The sequence below is a fragment of the Triticum aestivum genome, chromosome 2A, assembly GCF_018294505.1.
Source record: "Triticum aestivum cultivar Chinese Spring chromosome 2A, IWGSC CS RefSeq v2.1, whole genome shotgun sequence".
Lineage (NCBI taxonomy): Eukaryota > Viridiplantae > Streptophyta > Magnoliopsida > Poales > Poaceae > Triticum > Triticum aestivum.
This window is the reverse complement of record NC_057797.1, coordinates 656,404,975-656,422,073: the sequence shown is the minus strand read 5'-3', so window position 1 is coordinate 656,422,073 and position 17,099 is coordinate 656,404,975. Positions and strand designations below refer to the sequence as shown.

The following is a 17,099-nucleotide window of genomic DNA, read 5'->3' as shown; positions in this document are numbered from 1 at the left end:
GGAAAAGATTTGCCCAAGAGCAAGAGAGTGCTAGAAAGGATGTCGAGCGTGCCTTTGGTATTTTGCAATCTCGATGGCGTTCGGTATCCTAGTAATACTTGAAGCACGCAGAAACTGTGGGAGGCGATGACTGCTTGTGTGATCATGCATAATATGATCGTAGAAGACAAGCGACCGGAACGTCTGTACGATCAAGGGTTTTAGTTTCAGGGTGAGAATGTTGTGCCTGAGCATGGAGGAGCGGCAATATTTGAACAGTTCATCCAATTTCATCATGACATGCGTGATTGGAAAACTCACGTGCAACTGCAAAATGATTTGGTTGAGTATATGTGGGCTCATATTGGCAACCAATAGATGTATCTTCTTTTATTCGTTTGCAAAACTATGTGAAACATTTTTATTTGTATTCGGCTTGTAAAACTGTACTATTTTATTCAGTTTAAACTATGTTATTTGACAATATGTTTGAATGCAATTCATCAATGTAAAATAGGGCGGCCAGCCGGCCAAGCCGGCACATATGGGTCGGCGCGTTGCCGACCTATATCTAAAACAGGGCGGACGTCGGGCGGGCGATCGACCTAAACGGACAAAAAATGAACAAAATCACCCTTTGTTTGGGTCTCCTCATTGAAGTTGCTTTTATAGTCGTTGCTATGTGGTCTACAAACATGAATGTAAATTTTCTACATCTTGTGTTCTTTATACTGCGCTGATATTTGATGAATATAGATGGAAAGTTTTTCTCCTTTTTTTTTAATGTTGACATGTACGCAATCATCATCGATCATGCTCAGCTTCAGCTTGCTGCTCGGGCGCAGGTCCCACGTCGTTCCGGCAGAACGAAGATACAGCAAAAGCAGCTGCGGCATTCCGCCACCTCGCAGTTCCCCACCCGACCTTCCCACCAACCAACCAGCTCTTCCAGCCTCCGCAGGCCACCGCTCCGCCCCCCTTCCGCTGCAGTTGCACCGTAGCCGGTCCGTCGCCGTCAAGCGACCACGCCAATCACAAACCGTGATCGCCACCCACCCTCCGGCCTCCGCGGGCGGGACCCGCCGACCAATGGGCACCCCCTGCCCCAACCTCACCGCTCTCGCGATTCGCCGCAGCGGCGGCCGCCTGTTCGAGCGGTAGGGATTTCCCTCGTCGTCGTGGGCGCGGGAGACCTGGTGTCGCTGGCGCGAGGCGAGGGGAGGCGAGGCCGCGAGGGGGCAGCGATGATGTTCGGGTCGGGGATGAATCTCCTCAGCGCGGCGCTCGGCTTCGGCATGACCGCCGCCTTCGTCGCGTTCGTCTGCGCGCGGTTCATCTGCTGCCGCGCCCGGGACGCGGACGATGGCGCCCCATCGCCGGTGGACTTTGACGTTGACTTCCCAGCAGATCTCGAACGCCCGGTGCGTGTCATACCCTCCTACTATGGCTCCTCTGCCTCCACAACGATCGATATTCTGCTGCTATGAACTACGTATTTGCTAGTGCCACAGCGCGTACATAACTGAAGTGTCTATGTTTTGTTTTTATAATTACTGAAAATAGGAAGATTCGATACTCAATTTCTTTGTTCGCGGGCACATGAGCAGTGCCTTTTATTTTTGGCTATTACTGAAGTGTATATGTTTTGTTTTTATATAGTTATTAGTGATGAAAATAGGAAGATTCTAGGAGTACTATTTTATATCTGTGTTCATGGGCACATGGGAGTGCCTTTCCTGTTCAAGCCAAAAAAAAATTGCTAATTAGTCCTTTTACTAAATTTGTACTTTTTGGCTATTGCACTGATACCAAGTCTTAAATATTAGTATATCTGATAATCGACCACTTTAATAGATATTAGAAAATAGAGATTCAAAAGCTTTAGCTTATATGTATTTCGCTAACTTTGGTCTTCTCCCATTTTAGACTGGTATTTGTGTGCCTCTGTTTTAGTGATAGGCCATGAGCTCTAGTTAGATTCTTAGGGTTACACTTTCCCCAATAATTGTCTCTTGATCGCATACCTTACAGTATCTCTGTATCAGCTTTCAATTAGTCTGTGTATAACTACAAGCCTGCAACGTAGCAATATTCCTTGGTCCAAGTTCAAATAACAGTTAAATCATCCTTAGTCCCTACACATTTAAAGAAGTAAATAGGTTTAAATGACTAGGCGATGAGCTCTAGTTAGATTCATGAGGTTACATTTTACCCCAATAATAGTTGCTCAATACGTAGCTTGTATCTTTGTTTCTGCTTCAAGTTAGTCTGTGTATGACTAGAAGCCTGCAACTTAACAATATTCCCTGGTCCAAATATAAATAACAGTTACATGATCCTTATTCCTTGCACATTTTAAGAAGGAAGAAGATATCACATTCTAATTCACAGTCTAAAACCAATGCGTTTTGTAGTCCCACAAGGAAATACTAATAAGCTAGAAACTGAAACACCAAAGGGTGGGAGCACTAAAGGAACTACAGAAATCCCAGATTTTGTATGATGTCTTTAAGCTATAATCTATTGGATAATTTGCTAGCTTGGATACAAATTCAACAATGCTCTTTGATGATACCCGTCAGTTCAGCCTCGTTTCTTTAGGGTTAAAATTTTGGGCATCTCCCTTTTTGAATCCTATATACCTAAATAGTTCCCCACTAACTCAATTTTCTTAACATGCAACTATGCCAACTCACCATGCCACCATGCACGCCCCACTAAATTTAGTTCTCTCAACATGCAACTATGCCAACTCACCCTGACACTATGCATGGGAAAAGACCCACCTTAACATGTAGCTTGCATGCTACTCATATTCAATAAATATTTTACAACTATATAATGATCAAACATAATAAATTATATGTCCTTTAGTTTCGATTCTCATATCACCAATCCAAATACTAAAGTTTTATACTGCCAATTTTCGTAGAAATAGCTGCATCCAATTCCCGCAGCAATGCGCGGGGTATCGTCTCTAGTAAACTTGATAACTAAGTGCACATGGAGTATTCTCTGTTCCTTGGTATAGAATTTTATTTTCGCAAATGTCAAGTGAACAAACATTTCTTATGAAGTTGCTCTTCCCAGTTGTACAAGGTGTCTCCTTTTGAAAGTTAATGTAGTGATCGCTGTTATGTTTCGCGCCTCTGGGCTAGGGCCGGCGCCAACGCGATCAGTAACATAATCCCGGAGAACTAGGGTAGGATGTAGAGGGGATGAGCAACCCCATCTGTTTGCTCGGCGGCCACTTCCATGCCTTCCTTGTGTAGATGGCATAGTGCGTTGTCACAACCTCATCTGTACAACTCCCCTTCTATCAATGGAAAGATACGCATCCTTAGCGTATTCGCGAAAAAAGATAGCTGTTATGTTTATAGTTATGTACGCATAGTTGACTACCTTTTTTTTTCCTTTACTGTTACATCTAAAAGTGTTACTTGTTAGTGTATGTTCAACAAATACTTTTTTAATTCACATGCAAGTTTGAACAATCAAGGCGATGTAGTCAATGCAGATGTCATATCACTATCTTTCGTACTTAAGTTAGTGCCGTACTTTTTCAGGTAGAGGATGCTAATTGTGGGTTGGAACCTTTGGTTATTGCTGCAATTCCTATTATGAAGTACTCTGAGGCTTTATATTCAAAGGATGATGCCCAGTAAGTGCAACTATCTGTATTAACCGACAATTACCCAACTTTACTGTTTTCTGCTGTAATGTATATAATTTCATCCACCTCTGAAATGTCTGGCCACTGGGATTCATGGGAATATCCAAACAGTGGGCCAAGTAGCTTGTCACATGGAAATTGGTAGACCCTGTTGCAGTATCACCTTATTGTAAATACGGGTATCCAGAATAGTTTCTAAACAGTTATGTGCGAGTTATTGAAACCACATTACTGCTGATATGCATATGCTGAGACTCTTAGAAAGTCACAAGAGTCTTTTCTTTTCTTTGTTGTCATATAGTCCCTAGCCCCATGGTTATCAATTCAATATACCAGTTCCTATGGCCCCCCTCCCCTCCCCGAGCATTTTGAAGCTTACCTGGTAATTTCATTAACCAAAGCATGAGAAAGTATCTGCAAAATGTGTATGCATTTCTGGGGGTGCAGGTCAAAGATCTGCTATGAAGGACATGTTTTATGCTGAAAGAATACTTCCATAGCTGAGTAACAAATGTACAAAATAATTTGAAATCTTGCTGTTAGCTAGAGCAAGTTCATAATGCCAGTTTGTTTTTGCTTAGTCCTTCGAGGAAGGAATGTGTTTTCCTGCCCAGGGGTTCCCACGCCTTCTGTTTGCAAAATAAATAATGTCTTGTTAAAAAAAATACCAATCATGTGTGATCCACAAAACTTTGTTTCTGTGTAAACCTGCAGACTTTTAATATCAAAATTGTCCATACTGTGCGGTACGAAAAATAGTAGTGAACCATCCACTGTATTAATCAGTGCAAGTGAAGTGTCTTTTATCGTATTTGGTTCTTGATACCAGAAATGAATTTGATATTGAAATGTTGCAAGTCTACATAACTTTATTGTGTACTACACTACACACATGGTTAATTTTTATTTGAATTACAAGTACCAGCGCTAACACACCCGCCCCGCTTAAACCACCATACCTATGCACACACACGCCCCATTGTTTACCACTGAACAGGTATTGCTGTGAAGATATGACACACGAACTCTCGATCCAAGGACTGAACCCGGCTGGCAGGCTGCAGCACGTCAATCCTAACCAACGAGACATGGCTTATTTCACACATAATTGAGAAAAACTGCGGTTTTTAAAATCTAAAGTGTTCATTGTGAGGCATTGGAATACTGAGGTATTAGATTACAGCAATTTTCCAAACCTAAGTTTTGATACAGTGCATCATGCACTTTCTGTAAATGGGCGTGCAGGAACTCTGGGGAGCAATGAAATTGTTGAACTGTTAAGGCCATGTTGGGGTTTGCGTTTCTGCTCCATTTCTCGCCGGTTTAGAATACACACCCCGTCCCGTCGTTTTCGTTCTAGGCAAAAAACAAGTGTTGACCAGTAATTTACACCTGTAAAATAAATACAAGTGTATAAATTTACACCCATTCCAAGTGGGGCCTAAGAAGTTTTTACACAAGCAAGTCTATTGCCCTCCAAACTTGTTTGCATAGACTCAACCAAGCTCAAACTCAGCCCAATGTTTAGAAGCTCACAAGACATGAGTTCTTTCTTAACAGTTCTTCTCTTTATTCAACTTATTGAACCTAGGGTGTTGTTCAACTATGCCCTTGTTTGATCGGTTGTTTTGCTTTGACAGGTGCTCCATATGTCTAGGTGAATACACTGAGAAAGAGCTTCTAAGAATCATTCCGACATGTCAACATAACTTTCACCGTACCTGCTTAGACTTATGGTTGCAGAAGCAGACTACTTGCCCAATATGCCGGGTCTCGTTGAAAGAGTTGCCTAGCGGCAAAGCTGCCATAGCACCTTCATGTAGCAATCCTCAAGTGCGCCCCCGCACTGAGAACTCTGTTAATCCAGCACCTGACTGGCTCCTCCCTGTTCATCATTCTCACAGAGGTCAACAGAATAGTTCAGACACACAAGCATCAGTAGAAGTGGTTATTGAGATACGCCAATAAGCACATCATGAGATTGCTATGAAAGAGAACAAAGCGGGAATATGTAATAGGTTTCCTGCCTCGCTGCATTGTTGCAGCATCCTAATTGGATCGACATTGTATGCAATCTCGTCGCAGGTAATGTGTCAACATTTGTTGTACATTTCGCATTGTAGGTAAGCATATTGTGTTATGGCACATAAACACTTTCAATGTTCTTTTCTAGTGCTCTGTATATCATAAAAATGGTAAAGAAATATTGGATGTTAGGTAAATTCCTGAACTTCTGAAGCTTTGCAGTTCGTCTGGCAGCTTTGCAATAATCTGCAGAGGTGCAGTTCCCCTTTCATTAAGCCTGTGGTAGCAAGTAGGCAGACTTAGGTGGCAGATCCCATATTTCACTTTGAGTTTGCTAAACTTTGGATCTTCCACTGGATGTAGCTTTTACATTTACAAAAAAAAAATGTCTGAATTGCCCTGGTTTGATCGGTTGGTGTGGGAGGTTTAGGTCTACGAATTACCGTCCATTTTGGGTAGCAGAAAAAGCCCGTGAAACCTTCTCAAGTAATAATGCTGGCACAAGAAGCACCCACCATGTAACAAAAACAATTCGGATGTGTATTTGATATGCACATAGATTATGGAAAACAAGATAAACTATGTTATAAGAAAGCAATGTTCTAGTGAAAATAGGAAACCGTTGATCACCTTGCACCAAGCATAAACCATGCTCATAGACACGATGTCTCGATGTTGGTGAGACGCAAATTGGTAATGATAAAAAAAGGATGCACTTTTCTATGGTGGAAATGTGTACGCCGAAGTTAATGGGTTTGGAGATTTCCATTGCTTCAATTTGGTGATGTTAGCTATGTAAGTTCGGTCTGTAATGACTTTGATTTTGTTTGATCGAGGCTTAGCATAACCACTATGTCGTATACATGTGTGTTGGATATGTTAATTTTCTAAATAATTTAATCCATAAATAAATCATGATAATAGTGCTTACTATCACACTGATAGCTAATCATGTGAGCAAGTAGACACAGAACATGTAAATCTATGACAATAGTATGTACGCCTATCATATGAACAAATAAAGACATCCTACTCTCATGCAGGAAATGTCAGTGCGGCGGCGGCAGAGGCAGAACCAACCTTCTTGTTCGTGGTGTCCGTGTTGTCATCCATGCCGCCAGTGAAGAGGTTAAGGAAGTAGTCGAGTAGTGGGTGTAACCGAACAATAACAAGCAGTTGCATCGAGACGTTCTCAAATACCTTATGGCCCCTTCTCCCGGCGCATGCTCAGAGCATCTCCAATAGTTTATCTATATGGATGTCTATACTCGTTTTTCACGATATGAGCCCAAAACAAGCGTTCAACAGCTTGTCTATATAGTCGTCCAAATATACACATCCTCTAAATCGACCTCGACAATGTTCACGCATGGACATTGTGAAGGCATCGTCTAAATTCAGCTGTAGTCCTGATTTCTTCCTCTCCTCAGTGACGGTCCACCTGTCATGGTCCCCGTATATAGACGTTCTAATGCAAAACTGGACGTGTATATAAAGGAATCTTTTTAGACCATTGTCTATATGAATATATAGACATCCAAATATACACATGCTATTAAAGATGCTCTCATAAAAGATGGCCTACTCTCCGGACAACCGTGCACATGGTCGTGGGAGGGAGTAAGCCAGAAGCAACACCAGCTTGTGCTCGAGAAGGTTGAGCAGATGCGATTTGTTCCGGTGATGGCTAGGCCACAACCGAGTCTGTAATAACTCATGATCCGAACGGCTCAGATACGATGCTCGTGACATGTCCATAGTTGATCATAATTAATTACCAATTAGTTATTCATTTCAACTGGAAAAACATAAACCGCACATGCCATATAGGTCTCAGTTTGGCTGTTCACGAAAAAGGAAGTCTTGGACGGGCAAGCGTGGTGAGGCGGGTGGTGAAGGAGAAGCACAAATGTGTCACTTATCTTCATGCTTCAATAGGACGTGGAACATAATCGCTTATATGTTGGTCTTAACTCTTCTCCACTTTTAGGGTGATACTAAATTTTGGACAACGCTAACGTCCACACGTGTGGTGGGAGCTAAACCCGCTCACACTCCCTATAACACACAGACTACGTCATGTCACCGCATGCATGCATATGAAAGTCTTTTTGGATTTTCTGTTTTTAAAATGTTTTATCTCTTAAATGAAAAATTCGATTGAAGATCCGTTTTCATCATTAAATCCCTCGCGACGAGATCTTCGAAACTAGATCTCATATCAATATATTTCGACAAATTTTTTTGGTTAAAATTTGCCTTGTCTATTGCACATGAATTGCCATGATGTTTACACTGAAGTTGCCCTGATATGTTTCAGCTATTTTCTTCTACATTTAAAAGTAAATTTTGACATATTATAAAACGTGAAATTAAGAAACTAGACTTACCATGCACCATAAACTAAAATTGCCATGATACATGCACTTAAAATTGCCATGGTTCATACAAAAAAATATTTTCATGGTGAAAGTACTGAAATTGCCATTATCAAAAAATTAAAATTGACATGATCTACAAACTAAAATTGCAACATGGCAACTTTAGTTTAAGCACTATGGCAACTACAGTGTAAACATCATGACAACTTTTGGGCAAAAAAAAATTCGTTGAAACATATCAACATGGGGTATAGTTTTGAAGATCTCGTCGAGACGGATTTAATGGTGAAAACGGATTTTTAATTCGCTTTTCTAATTAGGAGATGAAACATTTTTAAGCCAAAAATCAAAAAGATTTCTGCTGATGTCATTTGTTCATATGTGACAAAATGAGTGATGATGGAGGCGTGTGGGCGATGTGCAAACACCCGCACGTGTGTGCGTTAGTTTTTCCGTAAATTTTTCACCATGTCATGAAACGCCACATGTGCCTTTGAGATTTTCGAGGAATTATCTGTATATGGGCCTAAAGCCCATCTATAATTCAATAATCCCCACCTTATGTCGAAGGCACATTGTGTTTTCCTTCGTTTTAAACAAGTATTTTTCACTCGGGACTAGTTAAGTTGAACAGCCACCTAAAGCACATTGCTACACTACTCCACAACTGAAAAATGGAGTATGCCTTGAATTTCAGTTTGACAGAAAGAACTTTTACAAATTGTCTTATTGGTACTAGGTTGCTGAAGATTGACCCCATGGGTGGAGCATATTAGCCACACTCCTAGTCTATTCATGATCTTACTGAAGATCATCCTATTTCATAGACTATGATTAACAATCGAGCTCATATAGATGTGTTCTTCCAAAGATTAGTGTAGGACAGTTTCTTGCTTATACAATCATCAGAATACATTAAGACAAAGTCAACCTACCATACAGGTTGTGAGAGTGGTGCATCTTCGACGGAGTGGGTAGTAAAGTTACTCTCTAGTTAATCTGTAGCTTGTTATTCGAGGTCCTACTTTACAGGATTTTCAATCAAATAGGTTGGATTACCATCATGGATGCTCATGTGGGTGTTATACCCATCTATCCCGCTACTTTATGTATCACAAATAGCCCTTCTATGAATGGATCTGCCAGTTTTTTAGCCAATTGGATGTAATCCAACGCTGTCACTTCGAAGTTTCTTAGATGTCTCACAAATTTCAGTCTTCTTCTTATATGATTTATGGATTACATGTTGTCCTTTGAGTTGGTTACTTTGACAGTGGTTGTCTGATTGTCACAGTTCATAAGGATAGATAGAATTGGCCTTTTAAGTTCATAAAAAATCTTGAAGCCATTCTGCTTTGGTATTAGACTAGAAGTGTTGGGTGCGCTTTGCAGTGCCGTTGGTGTTGTTGGGGTTCTTAAAAAATTCACCCTGTTTTAAAATATAAGGTATATTACTTTTTTGAAAAGTCAAACCTTTTACCTTTGATCAAATTTATAGAGAAATGTATCAAAATCTATAATATCAAATCGGTATTTTAAGATTCATCATGAAATGAATTTACGTACTTATTTAGTTTAATATTATGGATGTCGATATTTTGTCTCTGAACTTGGTCAGAGTTAAAGAAATTCGACTTCCTAAAAAACTAATACCACTTATATTTTGAAACTGATGGTGAAAGGATTGATATGGTTGACTAGAGGAGGGGGTGAATAGGCAACTATCAATTGCTTTTCTTAACAAATTAAGTTTAACAACAAATAGGTTGACTAGATGTGCAACTATGTGAACAACCTATAAGATGCAAACAACAACAACAACAAGTGCAAGCAAAGTACAACACAATAATAGCTTGCACCAAGTAAAGGGAAGAGATAACCACAAGTGGTGCCGGTGGAGACGAGAATGTGTTACCGAAGTTCCTTCCCTTTGGGGGAAGTACGTCTCCGTTGGAGCGGTGTGGAGGCACAATGCTCCCCAAGAAGCCACTAGGGCCACCGTATTCTCCTCACGCCCTCACACAATGCGAGATGTCATGATTCCACTAGTGGTGCCCTTGGAGGCGGCGACCGAACCTTTACAAACAAGGTTGGGGCAATCTCCACAACTTAATTGGAGGCTCCCAACGATACCACGGAGCTTCACCACAATGGAATATGGCTCCGAAGTGACCTCAACTGTCTAGGGTGCTCAAACACCCAAGAGTAACAAAATCTACACAAGAAAGTATGGGGAATCAAATATCCTTTGGTGGAAGTGTAGATCTAGGTCCCCTCCTTCAATCCCTAGCAAATCAACAAGTTTGAGTGGCTAGAGAGAGAGATCGGGCAAGAAAGCTTGAAGGGCATTAATGGTGGAGAGAGAGAGGCAAGAGGTAAGGGGGTAGGAGGAAGAAACCCCCTTTATATTGGAAACCCTAAAAACCAACCATAATAGCAGATTTTACACTGCAGCGGTACAACCGCTCCTCTCCCCGGTACAACCAGAAATCACAGGTAAGCTATTGGGGAATGTAGCATGCAATTTTAAAAAAATTCCTACAATCACACAAGATCTATCTAGGAGATGCATAGCAACGAGAGGGGCAGAGTGTGTCGACATACCCTCATAGACCGAAAGCACAAGCGTTAGTTTTAACGCGGTTGATGTAGTCGAACGTCTTCGCGATCCAACCGATCAAGTACCGAACGTACGGCACCTCCGAGTTCAGCACACGTTCAGCTCGATGACGTCCCTCGAACTCTTGATCCACCAGAGGGTCAAGGGAGAGTTTTGTCAGCATGATGGCGTGGTGACGGTGATGGTGATGTGATCCACGCAGGGCTTCGCCTAAGCACTACGACGCTATGACCGGAGGAGTAAACTGTGGAGGGGGGCACCGCACACGGCTAAGAGAACAATTGATGTGCTTTGGAGTGCCCCTGCCCCCGTATATAAAGGAGGAGAGGGAGGAGGCCGGCCATGGGGCGCCCTATAGGGGGAGGAAACTGACTTGGACTCCATGTCCAATTCGGCCTCCCCCTTCCTTCTTCCGGAGGGGGAAAGGGGTAGGAGAGAGAAGAGGAGAAGGAAAGGGGGGCACGCCCCCTCCCCTAGTCCAATTCTGACTCCCCATGGGAGGGGGACGCGACCACCCCTTGTGGGCTGCCTCCCCTCTCCACTATGGCCCATGTAGGCCCATTACTTTTCGGGGGGTCGGTAACCCCTCGGTACTCTGAAAAATACCCGAACCACTCCGAAACCATCCCGGTGTCCGAATACCATCGTCCAATATATCAATCTTTACCTCTCGACCATTTCGAGACTCCTCGTCATGTCCATGATCTCATCCGGGACTCCGAACAATCTTCGGTCACCAAAACATGTAACTCATAATACAAATCGTCATCGAATGTTAAGCGTGCGGACCCTACGGGTTCAAGAACTATGTAGACATGACCAGACACATCTCCAGTCAATAACAAATAACGGAACCTGGATGCTCATATTGGTTCCTACATATTATACGATGATCTTCATCGATCAAACCGCAATAACAACACACGTAATCCCCTTTGTCATCGGTATGTTACTTGCCCGATATTCGATCATCGGTATCCTCATACCTAGTTCAATCTCCTTACCGGCAAGTCTCTTTACTTGTTCCGTAATGCATCATCCCGCAACTAACTCATTAGTCACATTGCTTGCAAGGCTTATCATGATGTGCATTACCGAGAGGGCCCAGAGATACCTCTCCGATACTTGGAGTGATAAATCCTAATCTCGATCTATGCCAACCCAACAAACACCTTTAGAGACACCTATTGTAATGCCCCGGACACACCCGCCGGTGGTCGTTACTCCTGGCGGGATCTAGACTGGCCCCATAGATCAATACTAGTCTTTTCTGCGCACTTTGTCCTCACTCGTGCGCACCCGGGAGCAACTTCCCGGTTGGTCACCCATCCTGACACTACTCCAAGCTGAGCACGCTTAATTTTGGAGTTCTGTCCGAATGGGCTCCCGGAAAAGAAGGAATTCCTTATTGACATGAGTAGTCTATCATCCCTAATAAGCCATACCATCACATACACCCCACTCAGAGGAACCGACGTCCTCGTCGGGCCACAGGAACGTTCCCTCTTGGCACAAACGTCTGTGCTTCCAGTCTGGTACATGTGCCATGTCGAGTGCCATGACGGGTCACAAACGTCATGAACAACATGACCACACACCTGTCCACAACCATCTGTGTAACCGCAAGGGTCGGCTCTGATACCAACTTGTAACGCCCCGGACACACCCGCCGGTGGTCGTTACTCCTGGCGGGGATCTAGACTGGCCCCACAGATCAATACTAGTCTTTTCTGCGCACTTTGTCCTCACTCGTGCGCACCTGGGAGCAACTTCCCGGTTGGTCACCCATCTTGACACTACTCCAAGCTGAGCACGCTTAACGTTGGAGTTTTGTCCGAATGGGCTCCCGGAAAAGAAGGAATTCCTTATTGATATGAGTAGTCTATCATCCCTAATAAGCCAGACCATCACACCTGTAGAGCATCTTTATAATCACCCAGTTACGTTGTGACGTTTGATAGCACACAAGGTGTTCCTCCGGTATTCGGGAGTTGCATAATCCCATAGTCAAAGGAATATGTATAAGTCATGAAGAAAGCAATAGCAATAAAACTTAACGATCATTATGCTAAGCTAACAGATGGGTCTTGTCCATCACATCATTCTCCTAATGATGTGACCCCGTTCATCAAATGACAACACATGTCTATGGTCAGGAAACTTAACCATCTTTGATTAACGAGCTAGTCAAGTAGAGGCATACTAGGGACACTTTGTTTTGTCTATGTATTCACACATGTATCAAGTTTCCGGTTAATACAATTCTAGCATGAATAACAACATTTATCATGATATAAGGAAATATAAATAATAACTTTATTATTGCCTCTAGGGCATATTTCCTTCAGTCTCCCACTTGCACTAGAGTCAATAATCTAGATTACATTATAATGATTCTAACACCCATGGAGTCTTGGTGCTGATCATGTTTTGCTCATGGAAGAGGCTTAGTCAACGGGTCTGCAACATTCAGATCCGTATGTATTTTGCAGATCTCTATGTCTCCCTCCTTGACTTGATCACGGATGGAGTTGAAGCATCTCTTGATGTATTTGGTTCTCTTATGAAATCTGGATTCCTTCGCTAAGGCAATTGCTCAAGTATTGTCACAAAAGATTTTCATTGGACCCGATGCACTGGGTATTACACCTAGATCGGATATGAACTCCTTCATCCAGACTCCTTCATTTGCTGCTTCCGAAGCAACTATGTACTCCACTTCACATGTAGATCCCGCCACGACGCACTGCTTGGAACTACACCAACTGATAGCTCCACCATTCAATATAAATATGTATCCGATTTGCGACTTAGAGTCATCCGGATCACTGTTAAAGCTAACATCGACGTAACCATTTACGACAAGCTCTTTGTCACCTCCATAAACGAGAAACATATCCTTAGTCCTTTTCAGGTATTTCAAGATGTTCTTGGCCGCTGTCCAGTGATCCACTCATTGATTACTTTGGTACCTCCCTGCTAAACTTATAGCAAGGCACACATCAGGTCTGGTACAAATCATTGCATACATGATAGAACCTATGGCTGAGGCATAGGGAATGATTTTCATTTTCTCTCTATCTTCTGCAATGGTCAGGCATTGAGTCTGACTCAACTTGACACATTGTAAGACAGGCAATAACCCTTTCTTTGACTGATCCATTTTGAACTTCTTCAAAACTTTATCAAGGTATGTGCTTTGTGAAAGTCCAATTAGCGTCTTGATCTATCTCTATAGATCTTCATGCCCAATATATAAGCAGCTTCACTGAGGTCTTTCATTGAAAAATTCTTATTCAAGTATCCTTTTATGCTATCCAGAAATTCTATATCATTTCCAATCAACAATATGTCATCCACATATAATATTAGAAATTCTACAGAGCTCCCACTCACTTTCTTGTAAATATAGGCTTCTCCAAAAGTATATATAAAATCATATGCTTTGATCACACTATCAAAGCATATATTCCAACTCCGAGAGGCTTGCACCAGTCCATAAATGGATCGTTGAAGCTTGCACACTTTGTTAGCACCTTTAGGATCGATAAAACCTTCTGGTTGCATCATATACAACTCTTCTTTAAGAAATCCATTAAGGAATGCAGTTTTGACATCCATTTGCCAAAGTTCATAATCATTAAATGCGGCAATTGCTAACATGATTCGGACAGACTTAAGCATCGCAACGGGTGACAAGGTCTCATCGTAGTCAACTCCTTGAACTTGTCGAAAACCTTTTGCAACAAGTCGAGCTTTGTAGACAGTAACATTACCATCAGCGTCAGTCTTCTTCTTGAAGATCCATTAATTTTCTATGGCTTCTCGATCATCGGGCAAGTCAACCAAAGTCCACCCTTTGTTCTCATAGATGGATCCCATCTCAGATTTCATGGCCTCAAGCCATTTCGCAGAATCTGGGCTCATCATCGCTTCCTCATAGTTCGTAGGTTCGTCATGGTGTAGTAACATGACTTCCAGAACAGGATTACCGTACCACTCTGGTGCGAAACGTACTCTGGTTGACCTACGAGGTTCGGTAGTAACTTGATCTGAAGTTTCATGATCATCATCATTAACTTCCTCACTAATTGGTGTAGGCATCACTGGAACTGATTTCTGTGGTGAACTACTTTCAAACTCGAGAGAAGGTATAATTACCTCATAAAGTTCTACATTCCTCCCACTCACTTCTTTCGAGAAAAACTCCTTCTCTAGAAAGGATCCATTCTTAGCAACAAATATCTTGCCTTGGGATTTGTGATAGAAGGTGTACCCAACAGTTTCTTTTGGGTATCCTATGAATACGCACTTCTCCGATTTGGGTTCAAGCTTATCAGGCCGAAGCTTTTTCACATAAGCATCGCAACCCCAAACTTTCAGAAACGATGGCTTAGGTTTCTTGCTAAACCACCGTTCATATGGTGTCGTCTCAACGGATTTAGATGGTGCCCTATTTAACGTGAATGCATCCGTCTCTAAAGCATAACACCAAAATGATAGCGGTAAATCGGTAAGAGACATCATAGATCGCACCATATCTAATAAAGTACGGTTACAACATTCGGACACACCATTATGTTGTGGTGTTCTAGGTGGCGTGCGTTGCGAAACTATTCCACATTGTTTCAAATGAAGACCAAACTCGTAACTCAAATATTCGCCTCCGCGATCAGATCATGGAAACTTTATTTTCTTGTTACGATGATTTTCCATTGAAATTCTTTAAACTTTTCAAACGTTTCAGACTTGTGTTTCATTAAGTAGATATGCCCATATCTGATCAAATCATTTGTGAAGGTCAGAAAATAATAATACCCGCCGCGAGCCTCAACACTCATCGGACCGCATACATCAGTATGTATTATTTCCAATAAGTCAATGGATCGCTCCATTGTTCTGGAGAACGGAGTCTTAGTCATCTTGCCCATGAGGCATGGTTCGCAAGCATCAAGTGATTCCAAAATCCCATCAACATGGAGTTTCTTCATGTGCTTTACACCAATATGACCTAAACGGCAGTGCCACAAATAAGTTGCACTATAATTATTAACTTTGCATCTTTTGGCATCAATAATATGAATATGTGTATCACTACGATCGAGATTCAACAAAAACAGACCACTCATCAAGGGTGCGTGACCATAAAATATATTACTTATATAAATAGAACAATCATTATTCTATGATTTAAATGAATAACCGTCTCGCATCAAACAAGATCCATATATAATGTTCATGCTCAACGTGTAACACCCACAATGCGGCTATATCTCCCACGTGTTGGGGCACGACTTAGAGGCATAGCCGCATGGTAGGTTTGTCGCAAGAGGGGTAATCTTCACACAATACCATGTACTGAATAAGAAAGGGATAAAGAGTTGGCTTACAATCGCTACTTCACACAAATACAAGTTAAAAATACATCATCCAGAATACAATCAAGGTCCGACTACGGAACCAAAATAAACGAAGACAACCCCAAATGCTAGATCCACGATCGTCCCGACTGGGCTCCACTACTGATCATCCGGAAAAGACACAAAACAATGACCAAGATCTTCATCGAGCTCCCACTTGAGCTCGGTTGCATCACTTGCACTGGTATCATCGGTACCTGCAACTGTTTGGAAGTATTTGTGAGTCACGAGGACTCAGCAATCTCACACCCGTGAGATCAAGACTATTTAAGCTTATGGGAAGAAGAAGGTAATGAGGTGGAGCTACATCAAGCACTAAGCATATATGGTGGCTAACATACGCAAATAAGAGCGAGAAGAGAAGCAACGCAACGGTCGAGAAGCTAGAAGTGATCAAGAAGTGATCCTGAAACTACTTACGTTCAAGCATAACACAAGAACCGTGTTCACTTCCCAGACTCCGCCAAAAAGAGACCATCACGGTTACACACGCGGTTGGTGCATTTTAATTAAGTTAAGTGTCAAGTTCTCTACAACCGAATATTAACAAATTCCCATCTGCCACATAACCGCGGACACGGCTCTCGAAAGTTTAAACCCTGCAGCGATGTCCCAACTTAGCCCATCACAAGCTCTCACGGTCAATGAAGGATATTCCTTCTCTCGGGAAGACCCGATCAGTCTCGGAGTCCCGGTTACAAGACATTTCGACAATGGTAAAACAAGACCAGCGAAGCCACCCGATGTGCCGACAATCCTGATAGGAGTCGCACATATCTCGTTCTCAGGGCAACACCGGATGAGACATCCTACGAGTAAAACCAAACCTCAAGTTTCCCCAAGGTGGCCCCCGCAGTCTACTCGGTTCGGACCAACATTTAGAGAAGCACTTGCCAGGGGGGGGGGGGTTAAAATAAAGATGACCCTCGGGTTGGCCGACCCAAGGGAAGGGTAATAGGTTGTTAGGCAAATGTAAAACCAAGGTTGGGCCTTGCTGGATG

The 17,099-nt window shown here is 42.3% G+C and overlaps 1 protein-coding gene across 1 annotated transcript; it reads left to right on the top strand.

Annotated features, from left to right (window-relative positions):
* Positions 1-837: 837 nt before the first annotated feature.
* Positions 838-5,882, top strand: LOC123190024 (putative RING-H2 finger protein ATL69). The gene is made up of 3 exons (XM_044602569.1): positions 838-1,400; positions 3,546-3,640; positions 5,293-5,882. The coding sequence occupies exons 1-3, from the start codon at positions 1,224-1,226 to the stop codon at positions 5,618-5,620; spliced, it is 600 nt and encodes a 199-aa protein (XP_044458504.1). The 5' UTR covers positions 838-1,223; the 3' UTR covers positions 5,621-5,882.
* The last annotated feature ends 11,217 nt before the right edge of the window (positions 5,883-17,099 follow it).

Coding starts and splice junctions, on each gene's coding strand:
- LOC123190024 (XM_044602569.1), top strand. CDS start 1,224: ATGATGTTCGGGTCGGGGATGAATCTCCTCAGCGCGGCGCTCGGCTTC. Junction 1,401..3,545: donor CAGCAGATCTCGAACGCCCG/GTGCGTGTCATA, acceptor GTACTTTTTCAG/GTAGAGGATGCTAATTGTGG. Junction 3,641..5,292: donor TATTCAAAGGATGATGCCCA/GTAAGTGCAACT, acceptor TTGCTTTGACAG/GTGCTCCATATGTCTAGGTG.